Source organism: Scleropages formosus, chromosome 10 (genome assembly GCF_900964775.1).
Source record: "Scleropages formosus chromosome 10, fSclFor1.1, whole genome shotgun sequence".
Lineage (NCBI taxonomy): Eukaryota > Metazoa > Chordata > Actinopteri > Osteoglossiformes > Osteoglossidae > Scleropages > Scleropages formosus.
In genome coordinates, this window is record NC_041815.1 from 848463 (window position 1) to 872853 (window position 24391).

General features: G+C 44.2%; 1 protein-coding gene across 5 annotated transcripts in view; it reads right to left on the bottom strand.

Moving 5' to 3' along the window:
- Positions 1-6680: 6680 nt before the first annotated feature.
- Positions 6681-24391, bottom strand: part of LOC108922154 (fibroblast growth factor 12) — a 59817-nt gene continuing 42106 nt past the window's right edge. For 4 of the 5 annotated variants that reach the window (XM_029255907.1, XM_018732103.2, XM_018732100.2 and 1 more), the window contains 4 exons: positions 19966-20076; positions 14737-14840; positions 7308-7506; positions 6681-6949 (listed from right to left, as the gene is read on the bottom strand). In XM_029255907.1, coding sequence (XP_029111740.1) covers positions 6819-6949; positions 7308-7506; positions 14737-14840; positions 19966-20076 — 545 coding nt within the window. In that variant the 3' untranslated portion in view covers positions 6681-6818. Of the gene's footprint in view, positions 6950-7307; positions 7507-14736; positions 14841-19965; positions 20077-21517; positions 22541-24391 lie in introns of those variants that run through there. The other variant, XM_018732099.2, reaches the window with a different exon arrangement.

Here is a 24391-nt window from a genome sequence, read left to right on the forward strand (position 1 = left end):
GAAACACCACATGAAAAAAAGAGTTAAACTTTACAGTAACTAACTCAGATTTACAAGCACAGCTGTAAAGGTGAGTTCTTTTAGGCTGACTAATTAGCAGTAAAGCAATAAAACAGGTATGACAATTACCACCTTTATATGTTATATGCTGTCAAAGCATCACAAGATAACTAACAGAGGGCCGAAGATGCGAAACAAATGCCCAAATTAGAGGTGCCTCGGTCACAAAAACTGCAAAGTAATTTAATAATTTAAACATGTCAGGGAGGAAGAGCCTCAAAAATTTTGAAAGCATATCTGAAATATGGACAAACCACATCAGGAAAGACGAACCGTCACTGCAAGTCAAGGCTCACTAACAAGAATACATAGACACTTCACAGGGTAATTTCTAAATGCCACAAAAGTTTAGCCTCAAAAATTACTACAGGATAGAATGAACAGCTGTGTGACCCAGGCTCAGCAAAAACTACATCGTGGGCTTCACAAAACTTCAATCTGTGGAAAGCCTGCCATTTGGAAACCACTTGTATTGAAGGCCAATGCATAAATACAATAACCTGGACCCCAGAGCAATGGAATAATGTAATATGGTTTGATCAGTCATCTTTCACCATATTTACCACATTTGGACATGTTCATGCTTGAAGAAAGTCAAAGGATGCCTTCAACCTACGTCTGTTTCCAACTCTTAAACATGGTGGTGATCCATAATGGTATGGGTCAACATCTCGTGGAAGTCATGAGGTCTGATGATTGCTCTGCATGGTTGTACTGTATAATTGCCAAGGATATGAAACCACATTACAGGACCATGTGCACCCTGTGGTACAAACACATTTCCCACATGATGTTCCCACACTCCAGCACAATAATGCCCCTGTACACACTGCTAAAGAAATTCAAGTGTTCATGAACACCAGGATGAAGTCAAACACCTTCTATGGTCTCCTCAGTCACCATCAGTCTCAATATCACTGAACCTTTATGCCAAGTTGTGCAGCACAGAGTGAAAAGTAAACATCCCATCATTAGTTGGGGCAAAATGAACTCAGGATGAGTAGGAACATATGGAATGCAGTCATTCAACTTGTTTTCAGCGATGACAGCTCAAAAGTTGTTCAAAGTTAAGAAGAATACTAAAATCAAAAGCCTTACAAAATACTTACATTTACTATGGCTATATCTATGCATGCAAAGCCTCACCTGTAAATAAATCAAGGGACATCTGTTTTATTAAGTTTCTATTACTTGTGTCGATAATAAAGATGAAAATGGAATGAAGCTGACAAAGGCTGGGCCTGTTTCTGTGATGAATTGGTCAATGGCATCAAATGTGGCCATTGAGATGATGTATTTAATACATTTTAAAAAAAATATTTATTTTAATGTAGTTTGACATTAATAAAAGTAATGGAAGTGTTCTACTGCAATGGACTGGCATCTCGTCCTGGGTGTATCCTGTAAGGGTGCACCCTTTATTATAGCTGCTTCTCAGGTGTTTTTTACAGAACCTATCCTGCTGAAAGTGGATGACTATTTGTACAGGCAGTCCCTGAATTATGAACGAGTTCCGTTCCTAAGTCTGTCTTTAAGTTGGATTTGTATGTAAGTTGGAACAGTTAGGTACAGTTCATGTCTAATGTCAGTTAGTCAAATGTTTGTCTTAGTATATAGTATATAGTGTACATTCCTGTGCATAAAAACCATTAAAGAAACACTTCCAGAGACACTAAAATATCTTTAACATAACATTATTGTAACAACAACAATAATAATAATAATAATAATAATAATAATAATAATATACAATGTAATGATAACAAAAATAATAAATGTAACTACAGTATTTATAATAGAAACAGACTTAGAAAGAGATAATAAATGTTACTATAGTATTTATAATAGAGAGAGAGAGGAGGAGAGGGAGAGAATGTGTGTGTGTGTGTGTGTGTGTGTGTGTGTGTGTGTGTGTAGATATAAAAACATTAAAGAAACTTTAATGTTCACTTTTACAATGTTCATTGGAATTTCGCCTTTTTTTCCAGTCACTTTATTATTTCCACTTTCATTTTAATCGTGATCATTTTCCTTTTCTTTGATGCATCCCCATCACTTGCATCATATTTATGCTTTGATGCCATGGTTAGGAGGGTGAAAACAAAAAATTAAAGCCAAAAACAGTAACACACATGAGACACTGCTAACAGCAATGTGGTTTGACTGAAAAGAAGGAAGTCTTTGTCCTACCTCGGGCTCATGGCCCACAAGACGACAAACCGCAGTAGACGCAATTTTTTGATGCGCATCGCAAAGTAGCGATTGTTTGTTATTACGAATCATTGTATGTAACTAGATTATTTAATATAGTCGGTTTTACGGGGGATGGTTCGTAACTATGGGCTGTACGCAAGTCGGACCTTCGTAACCCTGGGACTGCCTGGTTCATTAAAGCCACTTTGGAGTTACAAGCAGTAGGTACCCAGACCCAATTGTGTTCATAAGTAGAGGACCATGTGTAAATGAAATTGTTGGCAATTAGACATTTGCCATTCATACTGTGTGCAAAGTACACACAGACAGGCCACATGCTCTCACAGGAAGCAACAAACTTTTAACAAGAAGAAACACAAAACATGCTAATATTAACTGTTGTTAATTGTAACATATTCCTAATACACCTCTCAGCACTTGTGCATCTTCCAGCTCTTTAACATAAACAGCATTGCATTTTAGATACATATAATTTTATTTTTTTTAAAATGGTGGAAGAGTATCGGTGATTTGCTAAAGGTTTTATTGCCTGCGTGGCTGGAAGGAAAGGCAATGTCCCAACATGTCATGATTGCATCATCATTATGAAGAATAGAAGAGATGTGCCTCAGAGACTAAGGTATGTTGTGAAAAGGCTGGTGTTCCGCCAAAGGTATTGGAGCGTACGTCCGTTATTTTGAACAATGGCTTTAAAGTTGACTTGTGTTGGACAGGTTCGTGATCTGGAGTGCATGCGTTCAATAGGAGTGACAGTGAAATCATCCTAGGTTGCTGAAGGAAGAGCTCTGCAACTGGGTAATGTAAGTCATCATTATGTAATCGTGTATTATATAAGACTTCTTCGAGAAAAGGCACAAAACCAACCTCCCTCGTTTAGAGCTTCTACACAGGCATACATGAGTAAGGATCCTTTGTAGTTATGCTTCTCCATATTTATGTAAGGGCCATTAAATGAAAAGACAGAGCCTTGACCATGAAATAAAGGAATAAACATGGTAAAACAAGGTCCTGGAGTAAAAGCTGTATTTCATAAGGGTTTGTGAACACAGAATGGAGTCAGACGTACTTGGATCAGTTCAAGGTGTTTTGAACATTTTCAGAATCGCTTCTCCAGAGCTCACCTCGTAAATTTTGTTTTTCCACATTGTTAGTCCCATTTGAAGTCCTCTTCATTCAATTCTATTTTTATACCACCGATACAGTGCATAAAAGCTCTGTTTGTATTGCCACATCATTAAAAATGTATCACCCTCCAGCACTTAGGCAGAAAGATGAAAAAACAAGATGCAGAAGTAGATTTCTGAAGAGGGAATTATTTATATTCCCATCTTGTATCTTCTAACATGACATGATTTGAGGCATATTTTTGCAGTCAAAGCTACAGGCATGTGTGAACGATGCATATGAGCTCTTTTTGTGCTTTTGGGTACAGGTAACAGAGCTACATTCATTTGCTGGAAACCGTTACAACCACTTTTACAGTCCTTACTCGTATGCATGCGGTAAAAGCGGGTGAAACCATGAGAAGCAGAAGCACGAGAGATCCCACACTGAGTGACTGCAATTAATGATTCATCTAATTCCTTGTCTATAACATCAAATAACATGCAAAAACATGCAGTGGCAAACAATGCACAGAAGCAATGAAAAATGTTTTGCGTTGGCTGTGATTTAATAATTTTTTTGTGTTGTTTCAGACCCTTTATATTGTCTAAGATGATGCTCTTGTTTGAAGCACCTTATATAATTTACAGCTGTATTACGTAACCAGCTGTTCTTTGTAATAGCGATGTATCATAGCACTGACAACGAAGTCCAGGAAGTCCCAGGTACTGCCTCTATATACTTTTCCTTTTAGTCCTCTCGCACAACAGTAGACAGACTCTCCATCTTTCTATGGCAAAAATGATTTAAAGGAAAAGTCACAACAGAGCAGTTTAGACGGGAAAATGAAAAAATAGGACAATCTGAAATTGTCAGCGTTATACATGCAGTGTGTTTTAAAATGAAGATTGCAGGGGACAGACATGAGCTTTATAGGAAAGCTGTATTTGATACTCATCTGTGCTGTTAAGGTGGATCTATAGCTGCAGGTACGAGCACAGTAAGTTAACACGAAGGGCACAAGCGTATGACGAAATTATGAGAGTAACACTGTATACACAGAAAGACCACATGGCTGATCTGTGCGTTACACATTTGATAGTTATGTTCTCAATGTTTGATTTCGCTGGCAGGTGACTTATCTTTCCCTTACATGTCAATAGTAATAGTCAGTTATATTTGTAAATTTAAATGAGCATGAAATCTGGGTTGGTTATTGTCAAGGGAGCATTTGATTTTGAGGAGAGCATCTCATAGCCGTTTCTAACTTTGCCAGCGGTAGTAACACAACTCCACTGTAACAACGATGGGTGTTTCAGAAAGAAGTAACGTTCTTTTCTGGATATCAGAGTTACTTCAATACCTTGTACCTCCTTGTGCAAGCAGAGTGAAACTTCTTCTGAAAAGCCCAGATGCCTTTCTTCTGTTCCATCTGTGGAAAATCGCTGGTGAGCTCTTCATGCAGTTGACTCCCAACACCAAAAAACTGCAAAATTGATCTTTTGTCACATGAAAATATTAAGTACTCGTTCAGTCTGTTTCTAGACCTGAAAAGTCAAAACGTGCAGAAATCTCTTAATCAGTCTATCATGTTTCACAAATCAAAACAGTAATGACCAAGTCTCAGTCTGGACACCACCATCTAAAACTATGTGCAGCTTTTACCGCAAACACTATAGCTCTAGATGATGAAGGCTGAACCACCACCCGTCAGATACTTTTTGGATGCTCTGCTGGTTCTAACAGTTTGGTGGAGGAGCTGAGGAGGTAAAAACACATAAAGATCAAATACATTTGTGATCTAGTTGTGATAAAGGTTTCCTTAGCTCCCAAGCACCTGGTTTACCTCTAGGAGCGTAAAGTTAGGTTCCACTGGCCCAGATCCTCCTCATTTGCGGCTGTTTGACACACAAAACACTTGTGTTGTGTTGACTTCTGTCAGTGCATGTATATCTGCGTGTGTGTAAGTGTCTCTGGTCCGGAAGACCAAACCCAAAAAGAAGCTGCTCAACAATTATTTTATTTTTTTATTTCCAAATTGTCCTGCTGTTGAGTTTGACTTTATTTGTTCAAATTTAAACACATAAGGAGATTTGTGTTTTACGTCCAGGTTCCCCCACACACTAAGGGCCAGTATCAGAACTGTCTTTGCATGGCCCCCAGGTGCCAAAGCTCTCGATCTTCCTTTCAACATCAGAGCGGGATCAACGATGGGTGCCATTTACTAAAGCAGGCCAGGAGAGCACTCACTGGCGCCCCGTCTTGGCTCAGCAGGTAGACATTCTTCCTGACTTTACATTTGCCCCTAGCCAACTTTAAACCTGACCTCAAAACATTCCTGTCATTCTGCCTTTGCATCCAAATGTCACCAGTTTGGATCTCAAATCCTGCTGTTGTGCCTTTGAGCAAGGTACTACTTACCCTAAATTGCTCCAGTAAAATTACCCAGGTGCTGTGTAAATGGGTGAATAATTACAGGTGGCTTAACGTTGTAAGTCGCTTTGGAGAAAAAGCATCAGACGAATGGATAAATGCAGTGGTGATGCCATTCTATAAAAATGGAAGACTAGTCCAAGACAATGTGGCATCTGGCAAGTGGAGCGCTTCTCTTTTGTGAAGTTACCAACGATAACCCATCGCTACGAGCAAAGGAATTCTAGAGGATCAGACGTGCAGATTATACCACGATGCCATGGTCCTGTGCTACTCGCTTTCCTTCAGTGCCAAGGAATGTGTCTGGCGTACATGATCGGGGCTTTTTTGTGTCTTCATAGTTTGGAAAATGGTCTTAAAAGGGAATAATGAAAACAATACCATAACAGAAAGTGACGCTGAATAACGGCAGAACTGGAAGGTGAGCGTCTCGATTGCACCTAGTGAACAGATCGAGAAACTGCTGTGACCTGTACTGGACTCAACCCATCCTGATCTCAGGACAGACTGTACAGAATGCATAACAGGAAAGGTTCACGGATGATCCAGGTGCGGCACTTTGCATTCCTGTCCATATTTTTTAAAAACGGCAGCCAAAATAAAAAATAAAAGTGCTGAGAAGAACAACACAAATAATGACCAACAACAATATTATTATTAATGATAACAAGACATAAGCAAGTGAAAGTGTCAGAGCATTCATAAAATAATTTGTGAAATTATAGCATGGCTTAAAACTTATTTCAAAGCTCTACTTTACATGTAGGTATTGCAATGAGCAGATGAACTTTCTGATGCCACCCAGCAGGCTTTTGCATAAAATGTAAATTCATGTCCTGATTTCAAATGTTTTCCCCCTTTTTGTCTAAAATATTTCACAGGCAAGAATTCAGTTTTTTTTTCTTTTTTTTTTTGCTTTTCTTTTTTGTCATTGTCTTATTTAGTTTCAGTTGACCGGTGTGTAAGAAAGGGAGGAGCGCCGACGTGGGGCTGTCCCAGGGTCACAGCTAGGAGCCGACAGGCTCCATGGAGTTCTGCTTCACCACACTACCCCCGTTCATGGCAGGGGTCCCTGAGCTTTTCCTGGAGCGCTGCTTCTCCTCAAGCTCATGCAGAGAGGGCTCCTTGTACATACACACTGCAAGAGACATAAGCAAACAAGCACATTGGCATCTTCAACTTTGCCACATCCTTACATGTAGTCTCCGCAAAGGCATTTCTGAGAAGTGCTCGTGGAGAGATACCACATATCCGTGAAGTACGTGAGGCTCCTATTTGTATTCCATTTGTAGAGAAGACCAAACGGCTACGGGAAAGTGACACTTTAAGGGCTGACCGACGCCTTACACAAACATGTTTGAACGTGGTCCAACACTTCTGAGTGCAGGCCAGTGTCAGGAATCAATGCTACGAGTCACACTTGTGCTCCGTCTGAGTACCTGCAGGTAGGAACCCTACTTTTGTCAAGTGTCAGGACTACCGTGTGAAAGACTTACCTTCAATGGGTCTGGGCACAAAGTGTGAGCACGGCTTTGTCTTCTTCACACGGTTCCCTTTCATGATCTGGCCCTCCTTGTTCAGGCCCAGAAACCAAGCTCGGCCGGACTCATGCTGCCGGTACAACGTGGACGAGTAGATGACGTAGTAGTTTTCAAACACAGACTCCTTAAATTTACACTCTGGTGTGAACATTTCCTGTGCAACAGAGACAGAGACATTGGAATTGTTTTCGGCAAGCTGTGCAGACACAAAGCCGCAAGACTTTCTCATCATTAACATCTTTCTTAGTATAATGAAGCTGAACAACTGGTTTTCTTTTCACACTGTTGAAATAGAGACACCCCTCAACTTACGCAAATCGACCATTCTTCAACCCCTCACGTAAGTCAAAAGTTACATATGTTAGATTCCCCCTCCTACCCCACCATTCGACATAACAACATTAATGATTTTTCCATCTCAGATATTGCACCTTGACGTTTCTTCATTATTACTGTTGTTTTCATCCTAGCTGTTCCCTTCATGTGCTCCTTTATACATGCAGCATTCTTCACTATTGTATTTATAGTCGATACGGCTAAACCTGGTTCCCATGCCATGCTATAGACGATAGTCTTTGTCCGCCTTCATACTTCCTTATTATTTTCAATTTCACCTCCAAATCAATTGCTGTACACGTACGAGACGGTTCTCGTTTTCCTTCAAGCTCATGTTTACCACCAGGCATTGTGAATAATGAAAAGGGTAAAAAATATGTGAAACAAGCACTATGCTAAGGAGAGGAGATGCGTTCACGGCTCAAAACACGTGGGAACTGGGAAGATGCAGCTTCTTGCTTTGTCTGGCTACGCCGACTTGCACTTAACATATTTTAGATGTTTTGCGTTACAAGCTATCTGTAAATGTGTATGACGGGAATTTTTTACGTAAATCCGGATTTACGCAAGTCGAATTTACGTAAGTAGAGGGGTGTCTGTACTAGAATCAAAATCAACGTTATTTTGCTACTTAGCGGACACACTGCTCCACAGCAACGTACACTTCCTCTCATTTATTCAGCTGGATATTTGAGAGAAGTTAAGGATAAGATAAGCCATGTCTGACAAAAACATACCGTGTGCAGTTTCTGCCTAATTATTCTATTGAGTCTTTTCATGTTGAACGGATATGACTGTCCGTGTTCTGTAATGACTGATAAAATTCTGAAACATCTTTAAAAGACGAGGGCAGCAGTGAAAGTAAGCTGTAAGCAGCTGAAGGACAAGTGTTGCTGTATTACCACTAAGCACAAAGCAATAAAAAATTTAACAAATCGTTCAAAATAGCAACATAACATTCATAATCACCATAAAGTTAAGGCATAAAATTGCAAAACACAAACAAAAGACACACTTTCTAGAGCAGCTTTCACATCAGCTCTGTTTTATCTACTGTCCTCGGCTCTGTTGTGAAATAAATCTTAGTGTGAGTGTTACGTGAAAATTGTATTAAAACAGTGTCAAAGTCCTGATTATATTTTTTCCTGAAGAACAATAATGGCCCTTCCATTAGTCTATGAAAGCTTCTGGAAATCAGTAACCTCTCATAATAAAGTGTAATGATACCCATAATAATTTCCTGATAAATGGATGAGGATTCTGACATTGAAAGTGGTCTTCAGAGAAAGGACCGTGAGAAGGTCAATAGAGACCGACCACAGAAGGAAGACCCAACGGTCAATTTATGGTTATGCCCTCTGTAGCCTCAGCATCATTCACAGTGCTGCTGGCTGCCAGCCGTACACACAGACACACACACACCCCCCCTCATCTCACCCTACTGCCCAACAAGAAAGTACTCTGCGTGTCCACACTCCAGAAGAATCCCTTCACCATGACTGACATGCATATTCATCAGGGGATTAACATGAGAGCAGCTCTTTGCCGGACACACTGGGACTGCTCTACACCCACATTTCATGGACTTTATCGTGTCTGTCTTGCTGTTCTCTTGCTAACATATTGAATCTGTTAACAGTTGCACATTCAACACTCGAATTTTGTTGCTCATTTCCGATCTTGCCAATTGTAATTATTCATGTTAACAAGAAAATGTGTTCTTTGATATTGCACTTCTCACATTATCATATTTTCCACCCTGTATTCTTAAAAACATAAATGTACTATGTAAGCTTTGAAAGTCAATGTACACAAAGGCATGAGCTAAGTAAAGAAAAATTAATCATTAGAAAACTGTGACGAGGGGTGCGGTGGCGCAGTGGGTTTGACCAGGTCCTGCTCTCCAGTGGGTCTGGGGTTTGGGTCCCGCTTGGGGTGCCTTGCGACAGACTGGCGTCCCGTCCTGGGTGTGTCCCTTCCCCTTCCTGCCTTACACCCTGTGTTGCTTAGGCTCCGGCTCCCCGCGACCCCACCTGGGACAAGCGGTTTCAGAAAATGTGTGTGTGTGTGTGTGTGTGTGTGTAAAAAAACTGTGCCGAGAAAAACGAGTTCCTGCTGTAATTCTCTCCTCCAGCTCCCAGGTAACTATGAATTACATGTAGCCTGGTATTGCCTGTGTCTTGCAGCTGTCTTGCTGCTTCTCTTGTTCCTTCCCAGGTGGAACACTGTTCGAGCTGCTCGCTCTCCTCTCCAGGCATCAAGTTATACTGTTTCTTAGTTAGGCTGCAGTTGGAAATCACACTGTGTTCCCCAGGAGAGTGCAGGATTTCAGTAACAGCGATACTGCAGAAACCTCACGTATCATTTTGTGCACGTCTTGTGCTTTTCCTGTCTATCAACTGTCAGGCAACTGATAGCATAGTGCTTAAAGGGGCTGCCTTTGGATGGAAAGGTTGTACGTTTGAATCCCACCTCCAGGTGCAGTACCTTTGAGCAAGGTACTTACTGTGCAGTTAAAATTACCCAGCTGTATAATGGATGAATAACTACAAGTACATTAACACATACATCGCTTTGGAGAAACTTGTCGGCTTAAATCAGTAATGTCAATTCTTAATGGGGGGTGTGGTAGCATAGTGGTTTTGCCTGGGTCCTGCTCTGTGGTGGGTCTGCGGTTCGAGTCCTGCTTGGGGTGCCCTGCGACGGACTTGTGTCCTGTCCTGGGTGTGTCCCCTCCGCCTCCAGCCTTGCGCCTTGTGTTGCCGGGTTAGGCTCCGGTTTGCCAGGACCAGCAGCTTCAGCTCCTGTGTGTGTTTGTGTGCGAATTCTTAACATATTAGGGGAGCCTCACACTGAACACCTGACAAACTCTCTTCTCCAGAAACATCCACAGAACAATCGGTCCACACAAAGATACTGGACGTTGAGAGGGAATTTAGAGAAATTCTCAGAATGTCTGAGCTATATATGCATTTTTAAATGTTACATGTTTTGGTGAATTTACTGGCGAAATTAAAGCACAATCCGAGGTGGTCTAAAAAAGAAGTGATGAAATCATTCATCAAAGTGACATATGAGGGATGTGCTTGGGTACAGGACGTGGATTAAGGTGACCAGTCTCCTAGGAGAGGAGGTCCCATATGGTGACCATGGTCACACAAAGAGCAGTGTGACTGAAAGCTCTTCTTTGTAACACCTACACAGGGGGCAGGGCTCATGGAACCACTCTCCTACAGAACTGCAGACCACGGCCCAAAGGCACAGGTTGCCGTCCAGGGCTCGCCGGTATCGTACTCCTGAGCCCGGCTTCAGCACATAAGCATCATTATAAATAGACACTGAGACGAAACAGGAAAAATGTGGCCCTGAGCTACAGGCATGTCCTTTTTGTAATTTAACACTGTTTGTTAAAACCACTGTCTTCCGCTCCAATTACTTCTTCTTAAGAAAAGTTCAATTACGATTAATCTCACGTCAGCTCACAGTTATGCTGATAGTCCTATCAAGAAACAGGCATCCATCTCCAGCCAAATGCGTCGAGCCTTGCTCCACACAACAGCTCCAGTCTTCTTGCATATGTCTATTTCTCATAGCTGATTTTAAAAAAATCAATTATTCAATTATTTTTTTCTTCTAGGAGTAAGAAAATATTGTGATTATTATTTTAAATTGGGGGGCGCGGTGGCGCAGTGGGTTGGACCGGGTCCTGCTCTCCAGTGGGTCTGGGGTTCGAGTCCCGCTTGGGGTGCCTTGCGATGGACTGGCGTCCCGTCCTGGGTGTGTCCCCTCCCCCTCTGGCCTTACGCCCTGTGTTACCGGGTAGGCTCCGGTTCCCCGCGACCCCGTATGGGACAAGCGGTTCAGAAAATGTGTGTGTGTGTGTGTGTGTATTTTAAATTGAGAATAGTGAGATTAATCAATTAAATAATACATTCCAGTGAATTCTTCTTCTAGCTAGCAACAGTAGATTTGATTGTAATTTCATCGTTCTTGTGATCAAGTAGATTGCAGGTACTACAATTGCTCAAAACAAGCGTCAAAAGTCAGAGCATCTTTAAGGATAGGATACTTTATTAATCCCTGCAGGGAATTTTACAAGACATTGAAATTATTAATATGGTAATACTTTAGTTACTGCCAACAGAGGAACTGATTTAAAGGTAAACCCTTCCATTATCTTTGTGTTCAACGCTTGCTTCTTGACTATGACAGAATAATATTAATTCATCTACACATCACCGTCAGTACCCTTTATATGTCTACCCTGAAAGCAAAACATGACCTTGTTGATATGATAAAAAATGTTAAGTGAATGAATCAAACATCAGCCTAAAACCATCCATATTACAGGATATAAAGCCATTATAATTTGAGCTTCAGTTAAGCTTTTTAATGTAAATCACATGAACATGTTAGAAGACACACACACACATTGTGTGAAACTGTGTGTCCCAAGCAGGGAGCTGGAGCCTAACCTGGCAACACAGGGTGCAAGGCTGAAGGGGGAGGGGACATACCCAGGATGGGATGCCAGTCTGTTACAAGGCACCCCAAGCAGGACTTGAACCCCAGACCCACCGGAGAGCAGGACAAGGTCCAACCCACTGCACCATCATGCCCCCCTCTTAGAAGACAGCCCTGACAAAACCTTGAGATTCAGTGTATAAATTAAATTGTTTTTGCTGAGATTCTGCCAGCGTTGTGGAGTCGGAGTCATGGAGTCGGGAATCAGAAGCAATTGTTGGGTTACTAGAGTCGGTAAAAATGTACCGACTCCGACTAAACATACTATATACGCTGGCGTATAAGCCGACCCCCAAAAATTAGAGGTGTAATATAGGTTTAGGACTATATTCGCCGAATAAGTCGACTCCCAAAATAATGTGCAACTTTTGGGCGGTGATGTGGAGTCGGCATCCTGGAGTCAGAGAAGGAAGCAATTATTGGGTTACTGGAGTTGGAGGCGAAGGTTTTGTGTACCGACTCCACAGCCCAAGATTTTGCATGATCCTCTATATTACGTAAGGAAAGAACCAGCATTCTCTTAAAAAGGGGGCTGCAATTAGGGATTATTAATGCATTTTTAATAGGAGATGTTTCTTAATAATAGATACTCATGGACCCTTGACGCATTGCATCAAGTCACTATTTCATGCACTCATATTGAGTGTTTGCAAACATAATTGCAAAGTGTCATTTTATAGTGGATCTTTTATAGGTCTCAGCCCCACAGGTCGGGTATAGAACAGCAGGAGCAACATTACTCATGTGGGACCACTACATTGCACTGATGTACTGTATTTACCATCCACATCAGCAGAGTTTCAGAAAGGAATGTGGATGTTTGTGACATCCACAAAGGACCGCAGACGTTATTAACGTCACGGAGAAATCCCCAGCCATGGTAGAGCAAGCATGTTGTCAGTACAAACTTTCACTTCTCTATTTCACAAGTTCAAACTTTTCATGGGTCCACAAAAAACACGTAAAACACTGTACCAAAGAACATGAGCTCACACTGAGGAAACAAACTGCTACTTCAGCAACATTACTGTTACCATTATCTGTTAACTGGCTCACAGGAGACTCCAGGAGATGCTCGACGTTTGTAACAAGTCGACGGTAGTGATTTGGTCACTTCAGCTATCAGCAGCTTCTTGCTTGTAAATATATTTCCACCACATTGCAGGAGATTAAACATCCTACCTTAGGGGCGCTGGGAAAAGTGTTCTTGCTGTGATTTCTGGCACATTTCAAGAGATTCCGCTCCAGCGCAATCCTACACTGACGCATCCAAGTACCAAGCACATGCAGCAGAACATTGGCACAAGCTTAAATATCAGAATCGAAAACAGGCCAAGAAAAACACAGCCTCATACCAACACAGCAAAGTAGGAAATTCTCTTTGCACTAGGAACAACTGGTAGTGCAGTGGTTAGTGCTGCTGTGGCCTTTAGACCCCAGTCTCACAGGTTCGAATCTTACCTCCAGCTGTAGTACCTTTGAGCAAGGTCCCTACCCTAAATTGCTTCAGTAAGAATTACCCTGTGGTATCAATGAGTACATAATTGTAGGTATCTTACCATTGTAAGTTACTTTGGAGAAAAGCATCAGCTAAATGGAAAATAGGACATTTTAAAAAAACACAAGTTCTCAATTTAACTTCTGTTTACTGGTTAGCTGGGTAAGCAGGAGACTGTCTGATGATGAACAAATTCAACTTATTATTTCTTGGGCTAATTTAAATTTCCATTCTTAGCATTTCTGCTATGATATGATAACAAACAGCTGGTAGCGTAGTGGTTAGAGCTGATGCCTTTAGAGCGAAAGTCACTAGTTTGCATCCCACTTCTGGCTGTAGTACTCTTGAACAAGGTACTTACCCTACATTGCTCCAGTAAAATTACCCAGCTGTATAAATAGGTAGATAATTGTAAGTTGCTTTGGAGGAAAGTGTCAGACAGCTGTGTACATGTTGAGTATTATGTAACCCAAGTGGCTCATCTATTCCCTTCTGCCAGAGAAAGGTTAGGGAATCCTAAACTGTAACCAAGCGCAGCTTTTAGACGTTGGCTGCAGAAACGTCCTTTGCTGCCCCCATACCCTGGGCAGAAGTGGACAGGCTTCAGGGGAGGGACCAAAATGTGGATTTCTCTACACAAGGATCCTAAATAAGCAACCGAAACAGTGGCTGTGTGCCCCTTGTCTGTGCCGACCTTAACACACCTGTGCATGTGCTTGGGAAATACAAAGAATGCCGTCTTCACTCCAACTAATCAAAGGTCTGATCACAGTATTATAAAATTACATTTCCCACAACATTGGTATGTTTAAATTTATTAACAGGTAAACTTTTAATGTGTACAATTAGCCCAATTCAGAAGGGACATTTTGGAGATCACTATATACAGCCACACATAAAATACTTTATATTTCAGGGCTGGACTGAGCTGCCATAACGGAATAACGCATTATCTAGAACAGATGTAAAGTAATGTAACTTTACAACAGAAGACGCAAAAAAAGAAAAAAAAAAAGCCAGTCTTACCGAGCTGTAGAGGAAGCCCTCTCCATTCATGGCTACGTAGAGTCCCGCCTTCACTCCTTGGATGGCCACCACTCGCAGCCCCACCGGGATGAGGTTAAACAAGGCTGGAAACACAAACGACAGCTCTGTCACACACATCTAACATACAGCACGTGAAGACCTGTGCCACACGGCTTTATTTTACACACCAGTCACCTGATTGCAAACCTGTCTTCGCAGCCCCATGCCCGACTCGCACGGCTTTGCAGAGCAGGGCCTTTCCGCATTCCTCTGAGTCCCATGCAATTCTTTACTGTCACACACCTGACTTTCTCAAGTCCGTCACACACTGATCCGTCGCGGACTTGTTCCAAATAGATCCGCCACACATCCGTCTTGCACGGCTCGGAGAATACGACTCGTCCTTGGCACGACCCTGTTTGTACTAGGAGTGGAGTAATTTATTGGTCACATTCAGGATTCTCTTTCAAATCCCACTGACACAGCAGCAAAGTAACGCACTGAAGGACACTGAAAAATTGGGCCGTCACCCAATTCTAAAATTTACCTGCCACCTCATTAAACTAGCAAACAAGGACTCATTCCAGAGTGATATTGCTCATCATCTACCTGCAACACACACACACATTTTCAGACCCGCTTGTCCCATACGGGGTCACGGGGAACCGGAGCCTACCCGGCAACACAGGGCGTAAGGCCGGAGGAGGAGGGGACACACCCAGTACGGGACGCCAGTCCGTCACAAGGCCGTCGCAAGGCACCCCAAGCGGGACTCGAACCCCAGACCCACCAGAGAGCAGGACCCGGTCCAACCCACTGCGCCACTGCGCCCCCTCAGCCTACCTGCAACAATGTTTACAAACTCTGCACAGAGGCTATATAGCACAATAAATATTTTAATATGTAAATAAAAAAACCTATTGTTTATATTATAATAAAGTTACTGCATACGCTGGAACGAGAATTCTGTAACTCAATGTGTTTATTACTCATATCGCTTTCATTAAATCACGATAAATAAAAGCTGAAAACTAAACAGACCACTCTCTTTTTAACAGGTTAGATTCAGTAAACATCTCAGACAAAGCTATAATAAATAAAAATACTCTTTAGTACTTTCATCCCTTCATTACACAACGAAACAGAGACTTTGTTACATCGATTTTTTTTTTGCATTTTCCATTCAGTTTTTTATTATCAAACATACTAATGGCTTTAATTCGTAAGATATTTCAGTTTTTTCAAAAAATATCCACATTCTTAAAATTAGCAAATTTTGGCACCGGGTTCTAAGTACCGAATATTCCATTATTTTTAGGATCTGACGTGTTCCATAATGTTTTAGTACTTCCTGCAGTGTTCTGGTGTCTTCTAAAATGTCCCAATGGATGTGAAGAACCAAACTTTAGTTTGTAATCAATAAACTTTAACTAATCATAATCAACACAATCGACATAATTAAGAATTTTGAAAAATTTTGCTGTGTTGTGTTATCAAAGACCACTTGTCCAACACAGTGTCACAGCTTCTGCATCTTACCCCAGAAACAGGGTGAAAAGACAGGATATATGTGTGATGCCAGTACAACATAGTGTAACACTTTTGTTGCTTTTTAACGATTTAAAATTGAAACTGGGGGCGCGGAGGGTTTAGCCTGTGCCCGGTATGTGGCGGGTGTGAGGTTTGAGCCCCGCTTGGGGTGCCTTGCGGCGGACTGGGGTCCTGGCCACTGTGTGTCCCTTGTGCCATGTGTTGGCGGGTGGGCTCCGGCTTGCCGCAACCCCACTTGGGACAAGCGGTTGTAGCAATTGCAAAAGCATTGAAACTTGTTCGAAATTAGTAAAAAAAGGTATCATCTCCATGACCTCCCGTTCAATGCTATGGATAGATTCATCATATAAACATGTTATGAGCTGTGGGTTATTTTCAACTTTTAATGAAAGCTTAATAAAATGGATTTCACCCCAATTATTACTGCATAAGCATCTATAAATATCCTGAATAAGTATAGTAAATAAAAATAGTTTGTAACACTTAACATTTTTAACACTAATAAGCTTGATCGACCTTCTTGGTCTCTCTGCTGGTCTCCCAAAACATACATACATATATATATTTTTTTATTAAATTTTAAATAATTTTCATTTTAATGTTATTTTCATTTACTGCATGTCAGTGCTTCATTTAGACATCTTAGATATTAATTATAATAGCTATTCCCAGGATGGCTGGAATGACTGCCTTTGGCTCCAAAGGCTGCCGGTTTGATCTCTGCCTCCAGCTGTAGTGCCCTTGAGCAAGGTGCTTGCTCTGCAGTTGTTGGCAGTACCTTCGCCTGGCTGTGTGCTTGGGTAAATAGTTGTAGCCCTGCGATGGACTGGTGTCCTGTCGAGGGTGTGCCCCCCCCCACCCCTTCAGCATTGTCTCCGGGATAGGCTCTGGCTCACCGCGACCCCACTCGGGACAAGCAGTTATTGAAGTTGGTTGGTATTTATTTCGATTGATTTTCTCTCCTTGAAGAGCACTTTAACTTACAAAAATGTGTACGAAAGGTGTTACGCAATTAAGGTTACTAACAGTACAGGTGGTCCCTGATTTACGATGGTTCGACTTACAATTTTTTCGATTTTACGATGGTGAGCTGGCGATAAGACATTCAGTAGAATCATACTTCGAATTTTGAATTTTCCTTTTTTTCCGAGCAAGCGATATTCGGTACGATACTCTCTCGCAATACTGGGCAGCGACAGCGATCTGCATCTCGCAGTCTGTGACGCAGAGGTGTGTATTAGGTGTATTAAATGCATTTTCAACTTACGAGATTTTCAACTTCCGATGGGTTTCATGGAAGGTAACCCCAACGTAAATTGGGTACCACCAGCACTATGACTAAACTAAATTTTAAAAAACTAAATTAAAAATAAAAACATATTGTCCACAAACCCCCTACTAAGTGATCTGTTGACCGATCCATCCCACAAACATGTGCAAAATTCCTCTCCTTGTTACCGACTGCAGAGTCGTACAATAGTAAACTCTCGGAGAAGCGCATGGAATAAAGGCGGTACCACACTCCTACTGTGTTTACATTACATCTGAGTGCAGTTTGCTTCAACTAATGACATCGCACAGAAATGTACATCATTCTTTTCCCAAAAAGAGAAACATTTTGGAAAAAAGAACACTAGCACTAGCTATAATCTTCCACCCATAAGACTGCCATCTTCACTGCGATCTCAAAATGTTACAGAAATTTCCAAAAAACTGTAAAGCTCCCAGGCACGGCCTCCTACACTTCTACACCGCATGTACTGTATGTATGCCCACGTGGAATTTATTACCTACACATGTACACTCCATGCCTTTAAGTAATGAGATTTTTGCCAAAACCACTTGTGGCATGCTGGTGTATGGCCCTCCCGAGGTTTCACTGAGCGTGGGAGGTCTGAGTGGAGATGGACGGACACCTTCTGCTGGACATGGTTTCGAGAAAGCAAGAATGAAATCAAAGCCAGGTAAAAACAGAAAACAAGCGATCAGAGTACACAGAAACACAAAAATGCTCCGTGCCACAAATCTTACACGCTGTTGACCATTAATGGTCCCAGGTGGGCTTAGGGTACTCTTTACAGTGCATGTAGTAAATGTTCCTGAGGTGACCACATGTGTTAAATTCACATCTAGGCAACTTTTCCAGCTAAGACCACGACACCGGCTGTACTCGGTATACCTGTGAGCTTAGAATGTGTGTGACCTCCGGACTAAATGCGTTCAGTATGACCGTGAAAGGAACAGAATAACATCTGTTGAGGGTATATGTGCATTTGTGCTCACTACACCCAAGGTCACCTTACGAAGGGTGACAGAGATCAGAGGTGATCAGTATAGGTGTGATTATCGGAAGTGATGTTCACCCGAAAACTCCGTACCTGTGTCACAGGTACGGAGCCTCAGCCACCTGCTGCAGTCCTTGACTGCCCAAGCTTCGAATTCAGATGGAAGCAGTTCACCCAAGCAGGAGATTGCGCAGATCCAAAACTGATGCCGCTTGCTGAGATTCCAGCACGATTTTAGTAAAATTAAATGTCATATTACAACATAAGTAATCCTACCCCCAGAATACAGAGGACTAAGCCTGTTGGATGCGCTCATATGGGCCATGCTGATAAACACTGTGTGAAGTGCAGATGATGTCATCCATGAAGACATATATCCACTGAGCTGAGATGCAAGAAAAAAAGGCCCCAAAGTGAGTGGGTGCACCTCATCTCCTGGAAGGAGCCTTCGGCAGTAACTAGCCCAGCATTAATCCTCTTTTGACTGCACAAAATTTTCGGTAAGAAAATAAATTCAGTTCCAGTTTAGGATTTTTAAGGCTGCTGTGAAGATCTATACCCAACAGCCCTCTTAAAACCCATGAAATGTGTGTGTGAAAGGCTAAAGTTGGAGCTGCTGGTGCTGCTGCTGGTGTTAACCTCAAAGCTCCAAAGGGCTACGCCACTGAACTACACACTGTACACTGTGCAGATCCATCACCAATGCCACGACATGATGTGTGTCCATGAGTGTCCCGCTGTCCAAGTGTGTTTTTGTATCTACAATACAAAGCAGCTCCTTCACAACACAGCCCTCGTCCCTTAATAGTAAAGAGCGTCCAGCTGTGTTGAGGACTTTGATACCCATCTCACTCAACTTAGGAGACATAACACAGTAAAAACTGTGGGAGACACGGGTGAAGCAGCCATACGCAGGCAAAGCGGGAGCTGTAACAGGGAATTTTCCAGTGGGCCAGGGAGGTTCTGGCTGACCGAACTGACAGTTGTGCCACGGCCAACAAAAGGCCAGAGCAACGAACCCTCCAGTGTTTCACTCCGCGCTCCATGGTTTGCAGGTGAGACACAAGTGCAGAGCGGCACACGCAGCTGTGAGCAGAAGAGCCAAGTGAAGATGAATTGAACAAATCCATTGAAAGTCTAAAGAGAAACTCTTCTGAACACCGTTGAGTTTTTGCTGACAGCATGGCAACGTTTCACTGACACACACTCGAACAGTTTCACACCTTGTTCTAATTGCACACTGTTATGTGGTTCTGAGCATCGGCCGGCGGAGGGATGCACACTGGTGGGTGTGGAGCGCATGCTCAAAGACTTGGGGTGCATTACAATAAACCCGGAGCGCATGCAGGGAACTCCTGGGTGCATGCTGGGAGACTTGAGACTCGAGACTCACTGTAGTCGCTGTTCTCATCCTTGGTTCCATCGACAGTGCCATCGGGGTGCATCTGCAGGTAGAAGCCCTGCTCACTGAACAGTCGTGTCACTATGCCTTTCAGCTGTGGTTCTGGAAGACAAGGAGAGACCCCAAGGGGCGCACATCACACTCCACTCTGCCGGGGACACCATTACACCAGCATGCCACACCAATGTGCTTTCTTGCTTCTTTTAACAACTCAATGGAATCAATCAGCTGCTGCAGCTGGAAGGTTCCTGCTAATCTTACTGAACTCTTAATGAAGGTATTTCGCTCTTTCTGAATTATTAATGACCAGCAAATGAATAATAAAACACGCGGTACCATTCCCACTCTTATCGCTGTCAATTCTGTCAAACTGTGCTCAAATGTGTGAGTATAGCACAGTATAGCAAGGTGACGGAGTATTTTCTCTGGCCATTACATAGGTTCTCCAAATGGCTACGGCTCGGAAAGGAACGTCGGTCCTCGAGCGCAACAGTAGAATTAACAGAGGCATAACTTGACACACCTTATCTGTCCAAAACACACAACGTGCACCCTGCAGCACTACCATCGCTCCCTCTGCGCTGCAGTGCAAAGCTACAAAAAGCACAGGACAGCGTCCAGCTGAAAACTCGCACAGAGTGCACGCACAGGAAGGCCGGCGCGGGGACAGTGTGAGTGTGTTAAGTACTCAAGGGTGGTCGAGCATCACAGGGACAATGTCCTTCTAAAAGGAACACACCAATGAATAGCAATTTCCTTTCAATTTCTCCATAGAGTCAACTGACAGGAGTTTTCCTCTGTTCTAGGGACAAGTTGACCATTTGGATGGAGTTCAAGCAGATCTGCGCACGCGGCTGCGTTAAAACAGCACAGGCACCGCGGTAATAAAAGGCTTACAGTACCTGCTATACAATTACAGTTCGCTACATCCACGCACAAAGTGCATGGCCCAGAAGAGGGTCTTTTTTTTGTCTAGGATGAGCACAGCTTCCAGCTTTAATCTTGATGTGTGTCTTGCGGGAAGAAAGGACAACGGCATCACTCATGTGGTGGGTACGAGCGCGCAGGGTGGCCCCATGTTATATTCCATATAGTGGTAGGGAAGTTACAGAGTGACACTCCTGAGCTCGGTGCTCCATTCACCACCTAACAGAGTGCCATTACCACGATTACCATGTCGCTCCACAAAGGTGTCGTGCACCAGACTATGGCTGCCAAGCATCTCTTTGAAACAATCTCTGGTGCAATGCAGTGCTTTTTCCACCTCTTTATTTAGTGCATGCTTTAGTTTAGCATCATCATCATCATCATCATCAGCATCGCCAACGGCTGCGGGATCGAGTCCCCCGACAAACCCCGTGTTGCCCTCGGTCATTCACTCAAGCTGCTCCAGGTAGGGACACACTCGTCTGGACACTTTGGAGCATTTTGAACGCGTTCGCGAAACCCCGTAACGCCGCGCATCCCTCACCATGGCAACGCGCCCCGCTCGGGAACTCCGGCGTCGCCGTGCCCGAGCCCCGAGCGCCGAGTCCGTACCAACCTGATCTCCGTCGAACGGGTCTCTTCTTGCCGCTGCAGAAGCGCACCTTGCTGAAGACGGCGAACACGTGCCTGTCGCACAGCGAGCGCGCCTCCTTGCTGGGGCTGCTGCGGCGCTTGGACGCGGCCACGCGCTCCGTGTTGGACTCCCTCGCCTGGCGCTTCTGGCGGATCAGGGAGCTCGCGATGGCCGCAGCCATGTCCGAACGGGCGGCTCGCGCGCGACCTGGGACGCAAAAACACGCACTGGCTCCTCACGCGCCGCTTCGCATGGCTCCCGCGCCAGAAAGGAGAGGCGAGCGAGGTGGACACGCGCCGCGCGCGCAGATCATCCCAGTGTCACGCGACGATCGAACATCACCCGTGTCGCCGATGAGCCGAGCTGGGCAGGTTCGGCGGGTCGGCCAATGTTAGAGAGGCGAGCGCGCGCGGCCCGAGGACGGACAGCGCGCTCCTTCGGCGCGCTTTTCGGAGTCGCAGCCCTGCAAGGCGCGCCTGCAATCGTTGCCTTATTTGGGCCGCTCCTTCGGAAACGAAAATACCCCTGTAAGATCCACGCGAGGACGTCGTACGGAAATATCTAGTTCATTAGAAGCAGGCGGGACGCGTCGAAGCGCTCTGGGGGACGGATCCTTTTCCCTGTCCCACCGCCTGCAATAATCGAGGTCGCCTTCGCCCTTCAGCAACTTCACGAGATGCGCGAGAGAAGCGCGAGAGCAGCGCGGCTGGACCAGCAGCTGCACCCTCGAGTTGGAGCGGGAGCGGACCCGGGTCCGGGTCCCGCCCACTTGTGTCCCTTGTGTCCTCTTGTGACGAGCACTGCTAGAAGATGGTCCGGCGACCTCCTCCCTGGACGCAGCAGCAGCAGCAGCATCTGCTCCCTTCACGGCATGAGCAGCTCCACAAATGTGACGAGATGTAGGAGATCTGGGCTGTGTGGAGGAGCTCCAGTCCAGCGCGCAAGTAGGAGCGATGCGCGATCAACTCCTTCTCCGCTCCGGCCCGCGTCCTGCAGCTCTGGCTGCGCGGCTGTCGGAGAGAGGAGCGGAGAGACGGGGGGGAAGGGGAAGGGGAAGGGGGAGGGGGCTCTAAAAAAAGAAGGAAACGCAACACTTGGATGTCACTTTGCGCGAAGTTGTGCGCTCGCGGACTGCCGGGAGCGTCGCGCGCCGTTCACGCTCATTTACACGTACGGTTCGCGGGGAAGGTGACGCTGCGCTATTCTCCGCTCCGCTGCGCTGCGCTCGGCACGTGCCGCTCAAACCCGTAACCTGCTAACGAAGTGATCGGATCCTTGTGTCGCAGGTTACTTCACATTTAGGGGGAGGCTGAACTCGATAAGTTCGTAGGCTCCTCACCAAACACACACGGAAATACAACACACAGCCACAGCGTGGCGTGATACACACACTGAGGTATACAAGTGGTGTGTGTCCCCTTACACATATACACACACACATATGGAGAGTATGTTGTATGTATGAGAGCTATATAACTGTAACGGTTAGAGCTGCTGCCTTTAGATGCAAAGGCTGCAGGTTCGAATCCCAGTCCCAGCTGTTGTACCCTTGAGCCAGGTCCTTACCCTAAATTACTCCAATAAAAATCTGTATAAATGGGTACATATTTGTAGGTACCCTAACACTGTAAATCAAAATGAATAAATGTCCATGTACTGATGTAGAGCCAACACCACCTTTGTTCAGTCCTCTTCACTGAATTACACCCGCAATACCGTGTTTTCCCCCTGTATAAATTTGCCTTTTCGAGGACTAAATGTCACTGTATATAAGTGCATATCTCTGAAAAATTATATTCATGTTACCATTAGTACACTGGGAGTTATCATAACCCAGGTGCAGCAGTACTATGGTAGTGTCACTATAGTGAAAAGTACCAAGCTGGAGGGACTGGTATACAGTTTGGGGGTTTGCTTGTCCAGAGATGTCCTGCAAGCACTGCTTCCGGTAATTTCCCAAGGCCGTAAGGTGAACGCGGCACCACGCAGGAGCTCCGTTGAGTACTCGAGGGAACTTTCGCACCGCTGGGCCCGTGACCACCGCCGTGAGGAAGCCCGCTGTCTCATCAGCGGAAACCCTCAAGAGTGAATCTAGTTCTGGAGCGCCGTCGTTCTCCCGCGACTGTTTCGCAGCAGCCAGCGCTCCGGCTCAATAATTTAGCTGAGATCCATCATGGCGAAGGGGCTTGCTGAAGTAGATAGGCGAGGTATGGCGTTTGCAGGCGTACACTCTGCAGTGCGGGACAAGGAAAAGCTTTCGCCTCCTGCGGGACATCCAAATAAAGCATGGAAGTTGCTGTACGAAGCTGCTCGTGTCGCCTCCTTTCAGCTGTACTCTGTGCGTTGGGACACTTCCTTTCCATTTAAGTCGCACTTCTGCCCCTCGATAAGAGCTCCTCTTTAATAATGTATTTCATATCTCCAAGCCCAATGTAACCGTGAGCTTTGCTGACAGCGGCCTGGGCGGAGAGGCCCATAGCGATGGACACACACACACATACACACACACACACACACACACACACACACACACACACAGTACACGTGCTGAAGGGCCTTGCGACTAAACCATAATATTGTACAAGTAGCAGGAAAAGACGGGGGAAAATGTACGAGTAAAGAAATGTTCATTCACATTCATAAAAGTGAGACTCACACACCAGTGAGAAGTCACTGTATGAGCTGCAAACACAGAAATTCATCCCACAGCATACGAGCACATGACTGCTGCGATGGATGTGCGGCTTTATTATTTACCGTATTTACCCGAATATAATTCGCACTTTCTCTCCCAAAATTCAAGTTAAAGAAAATCGGGGTACAAGATATATGCGGGAATTCCCGGGAACGAAAGTA